Genomic DNA, 21547 nt, shown 5'->3' with positions numbered 1-21547 from the left:
AGGGACTCGGGCTTCCTGGGGCTTGCTTGTAGCTCACTGCAGGGACTATGAGCATCCCGTGAGATTGGGATGGCCTCTCCTGTGCTCCATGGCAGGCTGGGGGAGGCCATCGCACAGGAGAGGCCTGGGGCCAGCTCAGAAGCTCTCACTTGCTCAAAGAGTCGTTCGGGGGAAGGCTCGTGGGACGCAATGAAGAGACTCGTGGCCCCAGCCCGTGCTACTGCGGAGCGCCCTGGTGCCCCTGCCTTGGGTCCGCCTTGGCCGGCGGCCAGGGACAGCTGGGGAGAGGCAGGACAGAGCAGCAAGCACCCCAGGAGAGCCCAGCCCAGAGGAAGCAGGAAAGGAAAGTGCACATTACAAGCAAAGTTTGTGTCCATTACTGCTGGAGAAACCAGCCTCAGCTGCGAGAGCCAGCGCTGGGCAAATCTAACGCTGCTGGATGAAGAGTGTCCATTATGGAAGGGGGGAGAGGTGGGCAGTGCTCGGGAAGTCGTGCATTATCCTGAATGAGAGGCCATGGGCTCAGCATGCGCCGGACCCTCCGAGGGTGCTTTGGGATCACCAGGTCCCAGACCTGTCCTCGGAGGCGCCCCTCAGCGCTTGCAGCCCTTTGCCTCTTATGTGCCGGGGAGGGGGGACAGTGTAAAGAGGAGCACAGCGCAGTGCTGAGGTAGCTGCTGTAGGACGGACCCTCCGGAATCCTCAGGGTAGCCCGGCTCCGTCTCCCGGCGGGCGCGGGGAGGGCTGGGCACCGACGCGACGGTGACGGGCAGCGCTCCGTTGGTCCGTCCTCTGCGGGCAGCGAGGCTGCACCGGCGGCGGCGGCGGGGCGGGGGCTGCGAGGGCCCCCATCCATCGAGCGGCCCCGGTTGGCGGAGGAGCCATCCCCGCTCCCCCCGCCCCGCAGCCCCGGGGACCCGCACCCCCCGCGCGGAGCGGGGGCGGCGGCGGGAGGAGGGACCGGCCGCGGCCGCCGCTGCCGCGCTCGCCGCTCCGCGCACCGCCCCGCACCCGCCGGCGGCTCCTCCCGGAGGGGAGGCGGGGGCCGGCGGCACCCGGCCCGGCCCCGCCGCGGCAGACCCGGCCGGCGGAGCGGGCGTGCGGAGCCCGGGCTGAGCCAGCCGCCCGCCCGCCCGCGGGGGCGATGCCGCCGCCCCGAAGCGCCGCCGGCCGCCCGGGCGCGGAGGGCAGGGAGCCGCCGGCCGCGCGGCCCTAGGGCGGCCCCGGCGGGGCCCCGTGCCCAGCCCGGCCAGGCCCGGCCCTCCCTCCCCCGGGCGCGGGACTGGGGGGCGGCCCGGCCCCGGGAGCGCCGCCGCCGCCGCTCCGTGTGCTGTCGCTGCGGAGAGGGGGAGCTGCGCTACTGCAGGTGGAGGTTTGGCGGGGGGGCCGGGGGAGATGCCATTTCTGACCGAAGGAGATCGCCGGCGAGGATGAGATGCGGGTAAGCGGGACCGGGGAGCGGAGCGGGGCACGGCGCTGGCGGGACCGGCGGGGTGGGGGGCTCCGTGGCCCCGGGACGGCGCCGCCGCGTGCCCCGGGGCCGGAGCCGCGCCGGTGCGGAGGGCGCGGGGCTGGAACTCGGTGCGTGCCCCGGGGCTGCGGGGAGCCGTGTGCTCCGGGAGCTGCCGCCCTCCAGCCCCGCCGGTGCGGATGCTGCCGCCTCCTCGCCCCGCTCTGCCCGGGCGCTCCCATCTGCCCGTCTCCTCCCCGCACCGTTCCCGCAGCCTCGGCGCAGCCCCTGCGGGAGCTACGAACCGGGCGGGGTCGGGGTTCGGGGCCGGGGTCCCAGCGGGCGGGCTGGGGCTCGGCGGGACTGAGGCTGTATCCTGATGGGGAGTATCCTCCTCTTCTCCCGGTAGTTCCCGGGTGAATTGGGCGGCCTGGAGCAGATGCCGTGTTCAGGTAGGGAACGGATAGTCTGGACAGCGCTACCCTCCGGGACTGGCGGGGGAGCGGGGATCAGCCTCAAGCTGGCTGTGCCCATCTCCTGCCCAGCAAGGGTTAACTCGAGAGGAGGAATTGTTCCTCTGCCCATCCCCAAAGCAGAGGCATTAAGGGTTAAAGACGGCCAATCTCCAGCCCTGAGATTGGAAGCAGGAGTCATGGGGAAGGGGTATTTTTCAGGGCAGGGGTTTTCACCTCTCTGTCACCAGCCCCCCAGCCTGGAGATAGGTGAGTCGGGGACGTGGGGAGCTAATGCCGAGTGGGGTGATTGCTCAGGCTCCGGGAGGGCTCGGGGGGCTCTGAAGGGTCCCCCTGCCTAGGCTCAGCTCCACACCCCGGAGCCAGGAGCCAACCCAGAGAACCTGAGATGCTGGGCCGGGGTGCGGGCTCCGCTCTCGGTTTGTGTCTGGCAGAAAAAAGAAGTAGTTAATGTTAAAGGAGCTCCACAGGGCAGTGGGGATTGCGGGGATGCCCAGGAGCCTGCTTGGCAGAAGGGCGCTGGGAGCCCTCCCGGGCGGTGCCGGTGCTTGTTGCTCTCCGTTACTTTGTGTAGGTTATTGGATTTTTCACCTTGCGCCTTGGTGTATAAATAGCCCGAGTGATGGGGAGAGGCACGACTCGATCCAGGTGCTGGAGATGCCACCTCCGAGAAGGGAGGGGAGCGTTGGTGCCGCGGAAGGGATTTGCACGAGGAGGAAGGGAGGGACAGCGGGCGAGCGTGGGCACGGGTGCGATCGGGTCTGCTCGGGCTGGTTGGCGTCGCCGAGGCTCTGCTGCCTGTCCCTGCCTGTCCCTGCCCCAGCTGCCGCCCAGCAATCGCCATCCGCGCTCCTTCCCAGCAAACGCCTTCTCCAGCACAAGCGACTGTGGCCGCTGGCCGGCAGCAGGGGATCGGTGTGACAGCCCTGCTGCTCTCCGGGGTCCCGACTCGCGGGGGGAAGTTCAGGCATTCCGGGAAGAGCCCCACTCTATGGATGTCCCTCCATCTCCCTTCCTCTGCACCACCTCCCAGAGCCCGGCTGTGGCTCTGAAACGATACCCCTTCCACAGCCCCATCCCAGCCCTCCTGCCAGCCTTAACCCTCTCCTCACTGCTCTGCACCTTGCAGCAGCCCTGACCTGACCTTCACGCACGCTGGAGACGGCTCTGGAGCAGCAGCAGTGTGGCCGTGCCTCCGGCCATCTCCTCCAGCACGGGGGCTGCACCGACCTACAGGACTGCCGAGCCCATCCCCACCCAAAGGCACTATCCCAGCCCATTCCCACCCAAAGGCACTATCCCAGCCCATCCCCACCCAAAGGCACTATCCCAGCCCATTCCCACCCAAAGGCAGCTATCCCAGCCCATCCCCACCCAAAGGCAGCTATCCCAGCCCCTATCCCAGCCCATCCCCACCAAAGGCACTATCCCAGCCCATTCCCACCCAAAGGCAGCTATCCCAGCCCATCCCCACCCAAAGGCAGCTATCCCAGCCCCTATCCCAGCCCATCCCCACCAAAGGCACTATCCCAGCCCATCCCCACCCAAAGACAGCTATCCCAGCCCCTATCCCAGCCCATCCCCACCCAAAGGCACTATCCCAGCCCCTATCCCAGTCCATCCCCACCCAAAGGCACTATCCCAGCCCCTATCCCAGCCCATTCCCACCCAAAGGCACTATCCCAGCCCCTTTCCCAGCCCATCCCCACCCAAAGGCAGCTATCCCAGCCCCTATCCCAGCCCATCCCCACCCAAAGGCACTATCCCAGCCCCTATCCCAGCCCATCTCTATCTCAGAGCAGCCCACCCCCACCCCATGACAGCTGCCCCAGCCCATTTGCACCTTACAGCTGCTATCCCAGCCTGTCCCCATCCCACAGCACCTATCCCAGCCTTTACCCACCCTAACACCAGCTATCCCTGCCAGCATCACTGCCCTTTCTTCCCCCTGCCTCTTCCCTGTCTGTTCCCCTGGTCCAAGGGCACGCTGTGTCCCTGTCCTGCACCTCTTGCAGGTCAGGTGGCCGGAGCAGCCGTGCCTGTCCCAGGTGCCAGGGGCAGGGCCAGCTCCTCTCCCTGCAGGGTGGGCTGGGGCACGGTGGGACTGTCTGGGCTGGCTGTGCCTGCTCACCTGCTGCTCCCGGCTCCCTCCTGGGTCCCACTGGCACGGCTGCTGGATGCCATGGAGGAGAGGGGGCCTCTGGAGCTCTCACGATGAGCAAAGCCAAGAGGGAGATGAGCCCCTGGGCTAAAGCCTCCACGTCTTCCCACAGAGAGTTTTCCCCATAGCAGCTGCCTGCTCCAGGGCTCAGGCAGCCCCAGCTCTCGCTGGGTCCCGTGGAACGGGCAGGAGGTGACTGGAGGAGACAGTGGAGCTGCTTTGACAGATCCTGGGGAAGCATCAGGTTTTCCAGGCCTTCTTGTGGACGGATTAATTACTCAACAAATGGCTGTACCACTGTAACACCGTACTGTGCTGCAGTTACTCTACACCTGTAATGTAATTACTGTGTGGTACCTCTAATTACCACTGTTTCCTGGAAGGTTAACAGCATCACTGAAGGACTCTGTTTCCTTTAGTGTCCTGCTTCGCATAGCCACAGTAGCACTGCTGAAGTTAGTGCTGCTCCATGTAAGTGACAAGTATAAAATCCTCTAACTTGAGGCTTTAATTCAGGGGTTGATAAATCACTTTATAATAACACCGCAATTACAGCGTAATTACAGTTGTTGAATTATAAAACACAACACAACCTGTTGGGGCTCAATGAGGTACATTGGATGACCACTGGGTGCTGCTGTTTGGTGGGCCCTGTCCTTGGAGGCAGAGTTGGCAATGGGCAGATCTCTGTGAACATTTGGGTGGAAAACACCTGAATGTTCCCAGCTTGGCCAGGGTGGGTGTTTGGTCTCTCCAACACACCCAGTGCACTGAGTCAGCAGCTCTCCTTTGTTCTCTGCTGAGCCTCAGGAGGGTTCAAGCAGAAATGGCTTTTGGTGGGAAAAGAGCCAGAAGAGCTTTTCAGGTAGCAGGGAAGGCTGGGATGAGAGAGAAAAGGGCTCCAAATGCTTAACTCAAATCAAACAACCCAAGAAAAACAAAGGGAGAAAGAAAGGAAGGCCATGACCTCAATTTTCTTCTTAGTCAATTCTTTCCACTTTCTTTCCATCCAGGAGAGTAAAAATGGGAGCTTTTGGCAGGGAATGGCTGCGAGGAGAGAGATCTCTGTGCCTCTGCACCCTGTGACCCTGCCTAGGGACATGCCTTAGTCACAGCCAGTGGTGGCTGTTAGAAGCTGCTGCCTGTTGGGCAGTGCCAGGGCATGTGTGATACAGAGGGGGACAGGGTTGGGGATGAGGCTTACTTGGGGAAGGGAACAAACACCAGCCAGAGTCCCCCCTTCCCAGCCCCCAGGCACTGTCAGCAGCATGGTGTGGCCTCTGTCCCCTTGTCACCAGGAGAAGGCTGGGTGGCACAGAGGTGTCTGTGTCTGAGCAGCGTTAATTGTCAGCTTGACCCGGGCAATTGAATAAATGCTGATAAATGTCACCGAGGGTGACATCATCATCATCTCCCCTTCAGCCCAGGCAGGGAGTGTGTGGCTCTCTGCATCCCTGGGGGCAGGAGGTCACATCAGTGTGGCTTGGGAAGGGGGGACAGTGAGGGGAGCACTCAGCCTTGACCAGAGACCCCAAGCATTGTGCTGGGGTGGATCCTGGGTGATTCCCACCTTCAGGAGCAGCAATCAGGAATGGCCAACAGGACCTCTCTGGGATGCATGGAGTGTACTGGTGTAGCATGGCCGTGTTGGGGGAGGCCTGCCATGAGCCCCACCAGTGGCTCAGTCCTCCCTCTGGCCTCACCAACATCTTGGCCACCATCCCTTGCCCCTCCCATGCCCCCTCCAGACAGCATCTCCTGCCTGAGTAAGGATCAGGCAGGGCAGCAGGTCAGTGTCCCTGTCACAGGGGCTGGGGAGCTTGGCTTTGTTTTGCTCATTCTCATGGTGAAGCACAGACATGGTTCTGTTTAACCATCCTGCATGGTTTTTTCCATCATTTTACTCACATGTCAGTGCTGGTCAGTGCCTTGGCATCCTGCAATGGGCGTGTGTACAGTGAGCTTTCCTCTCCTGGGCTCCACAGGAGTGTCCTGGCAGAGGCCAAAGGCTTTCCCCACTGAAGCACTCATGTCCTTTGTCTCAGGGCTGTGGTCATTGTCCTGAGGTGGGGACAGTCCTTGGGTGAGCTGGAGGGTCCCCACAGGCAGCAGGGACAGAGTGAGGAGGTGCAGGGCTGGGCTGTGCCTTCTGGGATGTGATTCCTGTGCTCCAGCATTGTCCAAGGGATGCTCAAATAGCAAAATGCCTTTGGTTGCCATCAGACTGGGCTGACCTCTGCTCTGGGAGTCAGGCTGGCCATGGCTCCCTGGGGGATGTGCCTCTGAGCACCCAGCCCTGCCCTTGGGGATGTAAGGTTCCTGAAGCAGCCCAGCCCCTGCCACCCCACACAGCCCTCACTTCCCTGGCAGCCCTTCCCCTCCCCCCCCATATTGCTCTTAGTTATATCAGTAGGACCCACAATTACTCAATTTTTTTGTCATTTCCATTCTGTTTCTTCATCAGAATGCAAAACATTAAATATCGCTCTGGTAATTATGGTTAATTTCATAACCTGCACCTTAATTGGATTGGTCTCTGATGGGGAATTCTCGTAGGAGGGAGAAGCAGAAATATTTTGACGTGATCTATTCTTTCAGCTCTTTGTTTGGATTTGAGATGTCGAGTGTGAAATGGGAAACAACCAATTTAGACCTCAGAGGCAACCTGGGGGTGGTGAGCAAAGCCTGAGCATTCCAGAGGTACTTCTCACCCTCCAGCAGCCAAACCTCTCCCTCCCATACCCAGACCCAGCCTTTCTCCACCCCTCCTTTGGATTGGGAATAGTCACAGAGAGCCAGATCCATCTGGTCTACCCAAAATGTGAGCCTGAGGAGCCGGGGTGGCATCACAGTAAGCACTGGCCTGGTGCCTTGTTCTGCTGGCCAGTGCTTTGTGTGCTCTAGCACAGAGCAAGGCACGGCACTCCACCGGCCCCCCGTGGGTCTGGGCACCTTGGGGATGTGAGGGACACCCACAGGGACACCTCTTTTCTGCTGGGAATCGGGCAGACAACAGTCCATGGACATCCCCAAGGCTGCAGAGGGACACCAGTCCCCTTGTGCCATGGTGGATGGGGCAGTCTCAGTGCTGCTGCCCAGGGCAGCCAGTCCTGGGGGGCCCCCAGTGCTTGTCTGGGGCTGTGCCATGGGGTGCCCGTCCCGCAGAGCTGGCATCTCCCTGCCACTTGGGGCCTGAGCTACGGCTCGCTCCGGGAGCCGCGGAATTGCGCTGCCATTAGGTGCTGCCATTAAACTGATTTGTGCTCAGCCTGTTTATCCTCCTCAATGGGGAACGGCACCGGAGCGGCAGCGAAATGGAAACCCTGGCCTCGCGTTTCCGACTGCATTCCCGTGCACTGGATTTCCCCGTGATTACTTTTGTTCTCACGTACATCCCAGAGCGCAGGCTCCGTGTCATTATCCACAGTGCAGGGAGAGGAGAGAGGGCAGAAAGCGTTGCTGCAGCTCAGGCAGAACACAGCAAACCCACCCCGCAGCTGCCTTCTTTTGAGGGAGCTGCTCCATCCCCGTGGTGGGTCCCTCTTTTTGTCTATGCCCACGGGCTCAGCGTGTGCTGGAAAGGCTGAGGAATGGCATGGCCGAGCCTGCCCCTCGTCATGGGCATTACAACAACTGGGCCTTGCACAGCCCCATACCTGCCAAGGATTTCTATCAGCCCAACCCTGGCCAGGCCACATCCCACAGCACCTTCCTTCCTGCAGGATTTGGGCTGGGAAGGGCTGGTAGCCCCTTGCCCGCCCTGCCTGGCCGTGTGGGTTCAGCTGGAGGCGGGACGGGCAGGCTCAGCCGCGGCTCGGCACAGTTTGTTTTTATCTAATCCATTTTATTGTTGAATGAAACAATAACAGCAAATACAGGCCCTGAAGACAAGCCATAAATAATGCAAAAATCAAACAAGTGAGAGAGGGGAAAAGAAAAAGGAATTATACATGTAAAACCAGCCCAGAGAAAACCAGGCTGAGAAGAGGAATCTTCCCTCTGCACTTGCTATTGCTCATGCTTTCTTTGCCTCCCTTTTTTCTCCATTTCTCTCTCTGGAATTTCCTGCGGCACCAAATTTGTGATTATGTGAACAAAACTTAATAATAAATGGGAGGGGGAGCGCGAGAGAGATGTGGCTTGCGGGAAAGAGTGGGGAAATGAGGTGGATGGAGTGAGCTGGGGCTTCCATCGCTCACAGTGCCTTGAAGCACGGCCCCTGCTGTGCCCCGTGTCCCTGGGGATGTGCAGCAAGGACAGCTCTGCTGGTGCCACCCGTGCTCACGGGAGCCCTGGCAGCGTGGCACACACAGTCCCTTGACCCTTGCCACTTGTCTCACTGCTGGGTGATCCCAGAGCCAGCTCTGCTGGGCTGGGCTGCGCTTGGCTTCTCCCAAAGGCTTCCTAGGCCACTTATTTTAGGCAGCAGTATAAAAATACCAGGGCTGGTCCTGAAGGGGGGTAAATCAGCAGGTTTCCCTGAGGTCAGCAAAGCTGACTGCTTCATGTCCTATGTGCTTTGAAGTTCTCTTGCCACTATCCCAAAGGTTTCCAGAGGAAAGGAGCAGCCCTTGTACTTTTTTTGGTATCCTGTGCTGGTTGTAGGGGGATTCAAGGGACGTGCCCTGGGAACCAAAGTGATGATGTAAGTACAGTCTTAGCTTAAATTAAATGTAAGGAATATGACTGGTCCCTGGACCTGCTGTTCCCCAGCCTTTGGGACTTTGATCTGGGGTTTCAACCTTTGAGCAGTGGCAGGGATGCAGTAGGGACACAGTGGTTTGGAGTGGTGGCATTTAGAGGGGGTCACATCCCAAAGCCTAGGACCAGGGTGTTGGGCTGGTTTGGCCTCTGCTGTGCTGAGGCAGCCCTGGGTAAATGAGGGCAGGAGGCACTGGTGGGGCTCCCCCAGCTCTGCCTGCTAGGCCTGGCTTTGTGCTGCTGGAGCTGCTGGTGCCCCAGCCCTTCTGTGGGCACTGAGCAGAGCTCTAGGGAGCTGTAGAGCCATGGGCTGCCTTTTGGTAGTTGGAGAGGATTGGGTGTTCCCAGGCAGGGAGCAAGAGGAGGGAGCAGCTCGTCTTTCCTGGTGCCCCCAGGCGTGGTTTGTGGGTGGCCAGGAGCTGTGTCTCAGGCTGGCAGAGCTGTGTCCTCCTCCCTGCTGGGGCACTGCCCATGGCCCAGGCTGGAGCCTGGGTCTGGGGGAGCAGGGAGCCCCTGTCCCCTGCCCAGCCCTCAAGGCAAGCCCCCACAGCGATGCCATCTGCTCCTGGCGGGGCCGAGAGGCGCTCTGGCAGTGGGGTGACTTTGTTCCAGCTGCTTTTCTGCCATGTCAGGTGCTGTCCTGCCCTGCACGTGGGTCCAGCTCAGGCTCTGTGCAGCTGGGCTCTGGCTGATTCAGCAGCTCTGGGGTGTGCTGGGAGGGAGGGCTGTGCCCATCCTCCAGCCCCAGCCCTGCCTGCCCGTGCAGGGCAGCTCAGGGCAGCTCAAGGAAGCACAGAAGACGTTTGGGCCATGGGCACGTCGCAGGGGATGCCTTTGCAATGTCATTGTGACCCTGGCACTCTCCCAGCAGGAACACTCCTTGGACTTTCTTTCACCTCTTCAGGGCAAGTGTTTCCATTGCCCAGAGAAGAGCCTGGGGTTTTTCCATCCCCCTCTCCCAGCTACAGACAGGGAAAAAGAACCATCTAGGGAGACCCTCATGCTACACTGGAGCCTCCTGTACACAGTGCTCACTGATCAGAGTGCAAGGTGAGCTGCCTGCCTTCCGTGAGCACTTAAAACATCCTGGTAACCTAGCCCATATCCACAGAGGTAGCAATCCCAAGGAATAAAGGAAGAAGAAGGAGAATCCCCATTCAAATTGTGCATGTCCTTCCCAGTGCCCACCAGCCTCCAGCCATCTCTTCCTGACCCAGCCGTAGAAGTCTCCAGCCAACCCTTGGGAGCTATTCCCTTGGCAAACACAACTCTCCTGCTCTTTGGCTTACATAAGTAATAAAAAACGAGCCTTCTCCAGGCTCACCTCACAGGACCACCAGTTCAGGCAGTGGCTGTGACAGCAGTGACCAGTCCATGTCCTGGCCACCTCCACCTATGAGGGTGGAGCATGGCTGGCCCTAAGCCCCAACCCCACTCTGCACTGCACCCTCACCCCCCCTTGTTTGTATCTTATGCTGGCTCAGGGCTTTACACCCCCTGACATCCACAGCTGCCTTTGCAATTACTTATTGATCCCTTGTCAGGATGTTTTCTCTGCTGATGGGGAGCTGAGGCATGTGCAGCCAGAGAGAGAAAAGATGTTCAAAACGAAGGTAGGAGGAGGGTGAGGAGCTCTTGCACAGATGTGATCACAGCAAGAAACAGCCTCAGCAAAAACTGCTCTGAGCTTCAGTGTCCTGCAGAGACAAGCAGGATTTCCTTCCCGTCATCCTGCTCCAATAACCCACTGAAAATAAAAGCCACTCTCCAGGTTGGCTCTGGGCCACTGCTGGCTGTCCCTCTCTGTACACAGCTGTCCCTGCATGGGGTCAGGTAGATCCACAGCCCAGCTTTAAACCAGTAGGCAGCTGGGCCAAAGCCTCCCCTTTCCAGCATTCCAGCCCCTCAGCCCATGTTAGAGCTGTTCTCCTCCCCTGGGCATCTCTGTTTTTTCTGCTCTTTTTGCTCTCTGGCTTGGTGCTTTCCTGACTGACTGCAGTGCTGGGGACACCACATTTTGGGTGGCAGGGCCTGTTCCCGTGAGGAAATGCCTTTGCAGGGTGCTCCCATGGGCCAGCCATGGCTGAAATCTGGTGCCAGCCGGGCGGTGTCAGTGCCGGAAGGGGATTTGCATCTTCAATTCTTCTTCGTGCTCTTTTACAGCTCCAGAGCAGCTGCCAGAGCAGATCAGGTTGCCTCACACCTATTCCAGGCTCCCACCTCGGAGCTGCTGAAAGCAGATACTCCAGGAGGCTGAGCAAGAGCTCCCAGCTGGAGAGCTGTGCCTTCCTGTGGGAAGGGGAGCGGTGACCCTGGCAGCTGGTGCCTGGTGGGCTGGGGGTGGGCTCTCCTCTGGCTGACCTGCCTTGGCTCACTTGCTTAACTGGCACAACTTGCTTGTGTGTCCCCACCACCCTGAGGGGTCCTTCTCGTCCTCTGCCCGTTTCTCCCCAAGTCTTTCACCCTCCTGTGCTGCTCCTGGATGATTTTGGGGCCAGGCCAGGATACAGTACAGCCCTCTAACCCTTTGTTAGCAGTCCATCCATTAATGAAGGTACAGAGGAGTGTGGTGGCAGGTCTCCATCGCCCAGACCAGTGCTGTGCCACCCTGGCTGTGCCCACCAGTCAGCCCTACAGCACTCAGGAATCACTTTATGCTTTCCCTCTTCGATTTCTTCTTCCCCATGTGAAGCATGGTGATTCCAGAAGGGAAGCCTCATGCTCCCACCCATTGCTGCCCATCCTTGAGCAGGGGGCAGAAGGGCGGTTACTGCCAATGCCTGCACTCTGGAACTGGGTGGGAAAAGAGGAGGAGGAGAGAGCAGATAGGGTGGGAGAGACAAAGCAAAAGGGCCCACAAATGCACGTTGAACACAGGGGAAATGATGAGAGGAGGAAATGGGCACAAACGTGTTTGGCAAATTACAGCTGGTCCCTTTGTTTTGCTGCTTTGCAGATAGCTACAGAAACAGTGCAGAGCCCGGGGTCTGGGTAAGAGAGTCCTCAAGCAGCAGGAAAGATTGTTAAATATTTATTTGTAAACCTGGAGTCTTTGTCTCTAAAATGTAGTGAAATTCAATAAAATTTGATTTAGCTGGAGCAGCCGAGAGGAGACAGGAGCATGGACTCAGGGAGCTGTGTCTTGTTGGCTTTGTACGAAGCCATCATGGCAGAGATGGGGTGAGCCCATGGCTGAACTCACCCCCCGACTGCAGCCCAGTGAGGATGCCCAGCACTGTCTAACTCCCTTCTGTGCACAGCTGGGAGCAGCAGGTTGGCTGCTGCAGAGACAGGGGGGGGACACTGTGCCCCCAGAGCACCGTGGGCCCCCCTCCCTGCTGGGGTATGGCTCGCTTTGTCTCCTAAATTGCCTGTTGTGGCTCGATGCTCTCAGAAGCATCTGGTTCAAGGGTGAACATCTCCCAGCCCGTAATTTATGGCTGCCAGGTGGGCTTAGAGCTGACTCGGGGATTTTTGCCTCCTGCTCACTCCCTGTCAGCACAGCAGATCGCTCCCTGCTCGGCGGGGTGGGGAGCGGGGGACAGCCCAGGGACAGTGGTGACAGTGGTGGGCATGGCCAGGCAGCTGCCCACCCCTTGGGGCATCCTCAGGAGCACACTCAGGGGCAGAGCCTGGGCTCCCTTTTGGGTCATCGCCCAAGTTTGTCTTTCTGGGGCTGTTCCTCCAGGGCAGCCTGTGCCTGTCACACTGGAGCAAACCCCACGCACATCAGCGCTTCAGTCTGGCCCCGGGCTGCATTTCCAGGCACAGGCCCAGAATGGCATCTTTCCTCCCAGCACTGAGCCCGGGCAGAGACACTGGGCAGGCCCTGCTGTATTTAGCACCAGGGCAGTGCTCTGGTGAGTCCATCTGCGCCTCTTGGGCCGAGGCCGGGACCTTCCCACGGGAAGGGACTGTACTGAGAGCCCTCAGCCCTGGGCAGCAGGTGGTGAGGACAGGGGTCAGTGGCTGCCATGGCTCTGAGCATGAGTTTTGCTTTGGCTTGCACTGGGTTTGCTGTCACCTAAAGGCAGCGAATCTGGCAGCTGCTGCTTTTTTTGTCGATTCTTTTTTTGTGGTTGAAGGAGAACCACGCTCATGCCAAGGGCCAGGCTGTGCATCACGGCCATGGCCCGATCCTCTGCTCCTGCCTGGCAGCTCCTGCTGTGCCATGGCTGGCACCCTGGAGGGGAGCTTGGCCATTTTTCAGGGTCTTCCTCAGAGTAAATCTGGGAGGGCTTTGTGGAAAGCCCTTCCTGCAGGTAGCAGTTGTGCAGGGGCTGTAAAGCCATGCATGCATTGCTGGCCCACAGCTCACACAAAAATCACAGTTTGAGTCGTTTTTAGAAGGGCATCTCTTAATATCCACATCACCTTGAGGCACAACTATTTCTCTCCGAATCAGGCAGAGGTAAATGGGAGCCAGAAGTGATTTAAAGCTCATCTTAGCTCAGAATTTTCCAGCTTATTTATTGTCTTTCTCCCAAAGCTCTTCTGTGACTCTGGCTATTAAGATTACGGATGTTTTTGTCAGGGGTTGTATTTATCATGGATTTAAATTTAGCTGAGAACTAATAACATGTGAGGTGTGTCTAGACTTTAATTCTGGGCTGTGCTCATCGGTAACGCCACACAGATTCTGCTTCATTCATCTCTGGCCTCTTTGCTGATTTTTTACTCATTGATACCGCACAGCTCTGGCTCTGCTGAGGCTGCACTGGGGATGACAGCGCTGGACAAGGTGCTTTGGAGGTGCAAACCCTCCCTGCTGCTGGAGAGGCAGGATTGAGCCTGGGGGAAGTTGGTCTGCAGGATTCAGCTCTGCCCCCTCCCCATGCCCAGCAGGGACCAGAACAGAGCAGCACATGCAGGCAGAGTGGAGCTTTTGGCCCGGCACACAAACAAGGCTGGTGCCTGGCACTCTTAATGAGCTGAGTGTTTTCAGTCCTGCTATAATTAAGCCCCTCAGACTGTATTTTGTTTTGCATGCCGTGTTTTGCTGTCTTTGATGGCTTTCTCAGCACGGCTTTGAGGAGCAGGAATTGGTTTCTGAGAAAAAAGGCTGCAGGCGAGGCAGCGCTCAGTAACGAGCGTGTGGTGGGAGGGCAGTGCCCAAGAGGCTCCTGGCCATGGGCACCCACTGGCAGCCCAGCCCCAGCCAGGGCTGCACCACGAGCCTGGGGAAAAAATCTATATGCAGCCTGGGCCATGCCAACCTGGGGGCCAGCCTGGCTCCAGGCCACCAGCCCCAGTCCCAACCCCACCCCAGCAGCATGGCAGTGGTAGCAGCAGCCCCCTTGTATCTGTACTGCTGCCCAGCACCAGGGAGGTGCTGACATGGGAGATGATGGATTGTAAATACCCAGCAAATGGCTCTTTGCAGCCTGGCTGGGGCCCAGGCACTCCCACTGGAAATATTTCCACTGGACTAGGACATGCTGGCCCAGGGCCAGCAGGAGGGAGCTCAGCATCACAGCCAGGGGAGCTCAGCAGGACCGGCTCCCATCCCTGCACCCCTTCACTGGGGGGGGATGTGTTCAGTGTGATCCCCATTGAGCAGCCCCACTGCAGAGGGAGCAGGGAAAGGGGGGGTGGGGGGGGTGGAAGAGGACAGTGAGATGGGAGGAAACCACAGAGGTTCCTCTGGGGACACTCTAAGCCCTCATGGCCCAGCACTGGCTGTGCCTAGGCTGGTGGTTTCCAAGATGGTGCTGGCGGACATTTTTATGGCCAGTCCATCATCTCCCACCCTTGTATCTTACAAAGAAATTTTGAATAATTTTTTGGGAACAAAAGTGATCCTTAGGTCATATATCTGTATGAAATGATGAATATGAGCAGATGCAATGGCAGGAATGTGCAGAACGTGTACCAGCCCCATAAATAGTGGTAGGACAGGGAAAGTAATGGACAGGATATACAGTGATGGATACAAACAGAGCCAATGGAAGTAATGGATTGGGTGTGTTTGGTGATAGCCATAAATAGCATTAGTGGGAGTAGTGCAGAGAGTAACATAACAATAGATATAAACAAGGGCTGGAGTAGCCAGAGATCTAATATGCAATATTGATATGATTTGATTCCTCCTAACAGCCTGAACAAGGAAATAAATGCAACAAAGGCAGTGTGACAAGGAGCATCCGCTTCTGCCGGGCCAGGATGGCTCTGGGCTGGGGCACCACCCAGACCATGAGCCCCCAGGGAGGTCTCCCAGCCCTCCCTAGGGACATCAGCAGGAGTCTGGGTCTTTCCCAGCTGACACCAGGCAGCTCCCTCAATATCCAGAGCCCCTCTGGACCTGACTTGAGGCTACAGCTTGCTCTTGTAGGCAGTGTCTGCCCAGTTGCTGTTTCTGGGTGGGGGGAAAATGGTTTAGGTCTGCCCTTGCAGGCTGGCATGGTGGGAGGCAAGGAACTGGCCCTGGGGACACACTGGGAGCAGCTGGGGCATGGGGGAGCACAGAAGGAGGGAGCTGGCTTCCACTGAGCTGTCAGTGTTGCTCGCCCCAAGTGGGGCTCCCCCAGATGCTCCATCCTCTGCTCAGCTCCTCTGTTTGCAAAGCAGCCTTTATATTCAGGCTCCATCTACAGGGAACAGAATAATTTCAAGAGCTTAAAATAGGATGTAGATAGATGTGTTTCGTATTAAATTATTTTTTTAAGAAGCAGAGGAAGCTGTATGACACAGATTCCTCAAGGCCTTCCACTCAAAAGTCTGTGCACGTTCAACCATCAAGTGGAAAGTCAGGGACTGGGGAGGAGAGAGGGTCTTGAAGGCAAAGGGCTGCATTTCGGCTGGAAAATGAGACCCTCTGCTGTGCATCGGGGGTGCCTTTTGCCTTCCCGTCACCTCTGCCAGGACACCAGACCTTTTGCCTTGGCTGTGCCCGTTGTTTGCTCACGTGCCCCTTGCTCTTTCTCCCGCTGTTACCTGCAGGTGAGAGATAGGATGGTAGCTGGGGAGGCGAGTATGCGCAGCCCAATCCTGGCCTGCTGGCAGCCGATTCTCCTCCTGATGCTGGGATCCATCCTGTCCGGCTCCGCCACGGGCTGCCCGCCGCGCTGCGAGTGCTCTGCCCAGGAGCGCGCCGTCCTGTGCCACCGCAAGCGATTCATGGTCGTGCCAGAGGGGATCCCCACCGAGACCAGGCTGCTGGACTTGGGCAAGAACCGCATCAAGACGCTCAACCAGGATGAATTTGCCAACTACCCTCACCTGGAGGAGCTGGAGCTAAACGAGAACATTATCAGTGCCATTGAACCTGGGGCTTTCAACAACCTCTTCAACCTCAGGACGCTGGGGCTCAGGAGTAACAGACTCAAGCTGATCCCTTTGGGGGTGTTTACTGGACTCAGCAACCTTACCAAGCTAGACATTAGTGAGAATAAAATTGTGATCCTCCTAGATTACATGTTCCAGGACTTGTACAACCTGAAGTCTTTGGAGGTGGGTGACAACGACCTCGTCTACATCTCCCACCGGGCCTTCAGTGGCCTCAACAGCCTGGAGCAGCTGACCCTGGAGAAATGCAACCTGACCTCCATCCCCACGGAGGCCCTGTCTCACCTTCACGGCTTGATCGTGCTGCGGCTGCGCCATCTGAACATCAACACCATCCGGGATTACTCATTCAAGAGGCTGTACCGGCTCAAGGTCCTCGAGATCTCACACTGGCCCTACCTGGATACCATGACATCCAACTGCCTCTATGGGTTGAACCTGACCTCCTTGTCCATCACCCACTGCAACCTGACGTCCATCCCGTACGTGTCGGTGAGGCACTTGGTTTACCTCCGGTTCCTGAACCTGTCCTACAACCCCATCGTCACCATCGAGGGCTCAATGCTCCATGACCTGCTCAGGCTCCAGGAGATCCAGCTGGTGGGAGGGCAGCTCACCACGGTCGAGCCCTTCGCCTTCCGCGGCCTCAATTACCTGCGCATCCTGAACGTGTCAGGGAACCTGCTGACCACCCTGGAGGAGTCGGCTTTCCACTCGGTGGGCAACCTGGAGACGCTCATCCTCGACAACAACCCCTTAGCCTGCGACTGTCGGCTGCTCTGGGTTTTCCGGCGGCGATGGAGGTTGAACTTCAACAAGCAGCAGCCCACCTGCTCCACCCCCGAATTCGTCCAGGGCAAGGAGTTCAAGGACTTCCCCGACGTCCTCCTGCCCAACTACTTCACCTGCCGCCGAGCACGGATACGGGACCGCAAACCTCAGCAGATCTTCGTGGACGAAGGCCACACGGTGCATTTTGTCTGCCGGGCAGATGGGGACCCGCCGCCCACCATCATGTGGCTGTCTCCCCGGAAGCACCTCATCTCTACCAAAACCAACGGGCGGCTCACTGTCTTCCCTGACGGCACGCTGGAGGTGCGCTACGCCCAGATCCAGGACAATGGCACCTACCTATGCATCGCCAGCAACGCGGGTGGCAACGACACCATGCTGGCCCACCTGCACGTGCGCAGCTACTCCCCAGACTGGCCCCACCAGCCCAACAAGACCTTCGCGTTCATCTCCAACCAGCCCAACGAGAGCGATGCCAACAGCACGCGCGCCACCGTGCCTTTCCCCTTTGACATCAAGACTCTCATCATCGCCACCACCATGGGCTTCATCTCCTTCCTGGGCGTCGTGCTCTTCTGTCTGGTGCTCCTCTTCCTCTGGAGCCGCGGGAAAGGCAACACCAAGCACAATATTGAAATCGAGTACGTGCCACGGAAGTCTGACGCGGGCATCAGCTCCGCCGACGCGCCGCGCAAGTTTAATATGAAAATGATTTAACCAGGCGACAATTTGCAAATAATAATGGTGTTGTTTTGTTTTGTTTTTTTAAAAAAAAAGAACAAATGAACAAATAAAAAATAATTAACAAACATTGCTACAAACATACCGACCTCTCTCCTTCCACCGTGCCCTCTGCCCCTGTCCAAACCCACTGCGCCCGCACTGTCACCACCTCCTCCTCCTCTTCTTTATACCAGGAAAACATTCAGCCGATGTCTTCAGGACTCCTGTGTTTGTAAGGACTTTGTCTGATGGACTCTGGTGTCAGATATAACTCTGAGAGGGGAAAAACAACAGGGGGGGGTGGGAAAAAGAAAGAAAAAAGAAATAAAATCAATAAAAAAGTTACAAACTTTCTTCTGTAACTTTGATTTCAATAATTATGGATTTTTATGAAAACTTGAAATAATAAAAAAACCCTATTTCCTATAGATAGTTGGAATGAAAAATTTTGACTTCTTGATCTGTCCAGTTCTGTACCTGGCAAGTGCTTGCTTTCTTGCCTCAGAGGCACTTCCCAGATGCCTTGCCAAGAGCAGCCCCAGGCCAGGGCGAGTCTCCTGCTGACATCAAAGGCACTTCCCGCAGTGCCCTGTGGCACCAAGGCAGATCTGACTATTTTTCCTGGTTTTATACTCAGTTCCCCTGCCCATCCCCAAAGCCTGTGGAGCAGGACTGTGACCCTGATGTCCATAAGCAGTATGGAGCAGGGCTGTGCTTTCCTGCCCTCTCTGTGGGAGGAAGATGCAGAGCCCCACTGCAGGGCTGGGGATCCTACTGCTTCTTCCATGGGAGAGGATCTTCTGCCAGCCTTTGCAGCAGTACCAGGGTGTCTCCTCTCCTACAGGGGACAAGCTGGTTCCTGTGCCCTGCACAGCTGTGCCCATGGGATGTGAAACATCCGTTGGCAGCACCACTGGGTGCCTCCAGCAACTGGTGCATAGAGCAGCTCCAGCACTGCTCCCCCCCTGCCTGTAGTGCAGGTCCTGATCACTGGCAGCCAGACTCTCAGGCACCCTCAGGCACATCCAAGGGAATTCAGCTTCCAGGCTCACAGGAGATCTTGTCTGAAAATGGAATTCCATAGGTCTATAAACACAGGCAAAGGCTGTGACACACTGCCCTTGCCCAGCAGCAGTGAGCCCATCACCATGGGGTCTGGTCACAGCCACATCCTGCCTTTGCTCTGCTCTGGGACTTGGATCAGGTCTGGAAGGGCTGTGCTCCCTCACAGAACCATGGATTGGGTTGGGTTGAAAAAGACTTTAAGGACCATCTCATCTCCACAAGAAAAGGGGAGAGAAATAGGGGTTAAATTGGCCACTGGGCTTCCAGGGCTGGAAGCACAAAACATCCCTGTAAATATGGTGTCAATATGGGCACTGAAGGTTTTATCATCCTTACTCAATCAGCAGGTGCTTCCCAACCTTCCCAGCTGCCACCAAGAGGGTGGCACCCCACTGATGCCCCTGGCCCATCCAGCCTCAGTGACACTTCTCAGGCAGAGCCCAGATTTTCATTCTTGATTTGTAAGGCACCTAAGGAGTCTCCAGGAATTAAAGTCACTACAAGATGGTAAAATGTAAGTGTCAGGAACCTGGGGCCCTAAGAGGGGAAAGAATGGATTTGCTTTTCTTTCAGCACTCTGCCATCCTTGAGGAACCAACCTGAAGATCTGTGCTGCGGGGAGGGGGAGTTTTTGCTGATTTCAGCTTTCTGTTCATCTTCAAACAAAACATTTTATGTTTCTTTCTCCAGCAAGTTTCAGAAGCTTTGATTTGTTCTTTCCTCATCTCCAACACATCCTTCCTTTGTAACTTTGAAACCAATACATTTTTAAAAAGCCTTTGGCTTTGTTTTGCTTTTTAAAAGAGCCAAAGCAAAATGCTCTTCATGAGCATCCCCTCCCACCAGTGTTTAACCAATATTTCCAGCTAGCTAAACACAAAACTGCCAACAGCAACACACAAACCTAGGGGTGAGCTGAAGGCAGGCTCCAGAGACTGCAGATCCTGCTCCAGGGGCTCAGAGCAGCACTCCCCTGGCACAGGCAGGGATGCACAAGGAGCTCAGCCCTTGGAGGATGATGCCAAGCCAAGTGGAGCCAAGCAAGAAAGAACTTCAGGAACAGAAAGCTCAGTCTGAGCCTGATTGTCAGGACTGACACAAACTCAACCAGTGGCTCAGCAGAGAGGGGGAAGGTGGGTCTCCATGACCCTGGACAGCTACAGGCACTGGCCATCCAAAAGAGCTGCTTAAGTGGCTCCAGTTATCACTTTTATTGCTGTAATGAAAAGAGTTGATTCAACACACATAGATTTTAAAAAATACTAATAACCAAGTCCAATGAGGAATTTGCAACACATTATAGAGCCCCAGCAATCAAAGGGGGGAACCAAGTCTTTCACTGTCAAAAAAAGTTTAAAAAAAAAAAAAAAGAGAGAGCAAATGATTTCTTTTCCATAGAACATCTCAGGAACTTGCCCAGCCCAGCCCTGTCACAGAGCCCCACACCTGTCCCCAGCCTCACCACCTGTGCTGCCCAAACCCTCCTGGGGGAGGCCCCACTGCTGCCCTAAATCCCAAGCTGCAGCTCAAATCCCTCATTAGTGAGTATGCCTGATGCTCTGTGGCACTGCCACACACTTTGTTACCCACACTGATTTTTTAATCTTCGATGCTTTGTGAACTAGATAATTTTTTTTCCAGTCACCATGTGATTGAAACAGATGGATGGAGCAGAAGAAAAGCATCTCAGAGTGGCCAGCAACTAAGCTCAGCCATTTTCATAGCTGGTAAAAACGAGGGAAAAAACCAAACCCAAAGAATAGACTCTCTTTCTCTCCTTTGCTGAAATTTACAGTCTGTTTCTATTGCAGTTTAATCAGGGGAGAGAAAGCAGAGGCTGGATTCCATCACTGCTCTTCAGGGAACCATGGCCCATGTGTCAGAGCCAGACAGCAGTTTCCACTTGCTTCTTCTGAATCACAATAAATACAAAGCACTTTATAAAACAGTTTAAAAGAGGCAGCAAAAAAATCAGGGAGTTGTGCTTAGGGCATGGAGGGCAAACGTGCCTTACCTCCTCTGCTTCCTAGACTGGGAGTCCCATGGGGATCTTCCTGACAGGCAGCATGTGTGGGGACACAGCAGGGAGGAGGGTGAGTGGTTACACAGCACTTCCAGCCTGGGAACATCACCCACCCCGGTCCTTCCCTCCTCACCTTCCCTCCATGTGTTCCCCCACTGCGGGGCCGTGGCTGGCAGGTGCCTGGCAGGCAGGTGACAGCTCTCCCCCCTGCCTCCGAGGCAGGAGCAGGGTTATGAGCACCCTGCAGGACACATTCACACCCACTGACTCCCTGACCCTCCCCAGCAATCTCTGCCCCCAATCAGCTCCTCTCCATGGATGAACAGAGGTACACAGAGGATGTACAGGGGTAAGAGTGACCAGAGAAGAGGGGTCAGGCTGGCCCTTCACCTTCCTGTGCCCACAGCTCTGCCCGCAGCCCCCCAGCCCTGCCCAGAGCCCCCCAGCCCTGCTCACAGCCCCCAGCCCTGCCCAGAGCCCCCCAGCTCTGCCCGCAGCCCCCCCAGCTCTGCCCACAGCCCCCCAGCTCTACCCACAACCCCCTCTGCTCTGCCCGCAGCCCCCCAGCTCTGCCCACAGCCCCCCCAGCCCTGCCCACAGCCCCTCTGCCCTGCCCACAGCCCCCCAGCTCTGCCCACAGCCCCTCTGCTCTGCCCGCAGCCCCCCAGCTCTGCCCACAGCCCCCCAGCTCTGCCCACAGCCCCTCTGCTCTGCCCACAGCCCCTCTGCTCTGCCCACAGCCCCCAGCCCTGCCCGCAGCCCCCCAGCTCTGCCCACAGCCCCTCTGCTCTGCCCGCAGCCCCCCAGCCCTGCCCACAGCCCCCCAGCTCTGCCCACAGCCCCCCAGCCCTGCCCACAGCCCCCCAGCTCTGCCT

At 57.3% G+C, this 21547-nt stretch overlaps 1 protein-coding gene across 1 annotated transcript; it reads left to right on the top strand.

Moving 5' to 3' along the window:
- Window positions 1-1331: 1331 nt before the first annotated feature.
- Window positions 1332-17785, top strand: LINGO1 (leucine rich repeat and Ig domain containing 1). The gene is made up of 2 exons (XM_084213596.1): window positions 1332-1441; window positions 15725-17785. The coding sequence occupies exons 1-2, from the start codon at window positions 1436-1438 to the stop codon at window positions 17576-17578; spliced, it is 1860 nt and encodes a 619-aa protein (XP_084069722.1). The 5' UTR covers window positions 1332-1435; the 3' UTR covers window positions 17579-17785.
- The last annotated feature ends 3762 nt before the right edge of the window (window positions 17786-21547 follow it).

The sequence above is a fragment of the Fringilla coelebs genome, assembly GCF_963513975.1.
Source record: "Fringilla coelebs genome assembly, chromosome: 12".
In the NCBI taxonomy this organism is placed as follows: Eukaryota; Metazoa; Chordata; class Aves; order Passeriformes; family Fringillidae; genus Fringilla; species Fringilla coelebs.
The sequence above is the reverse complement of the archived record's forward strand: the minus strand, read 5'-3'. Positions and strand labels throughout refer to the sequence as shown.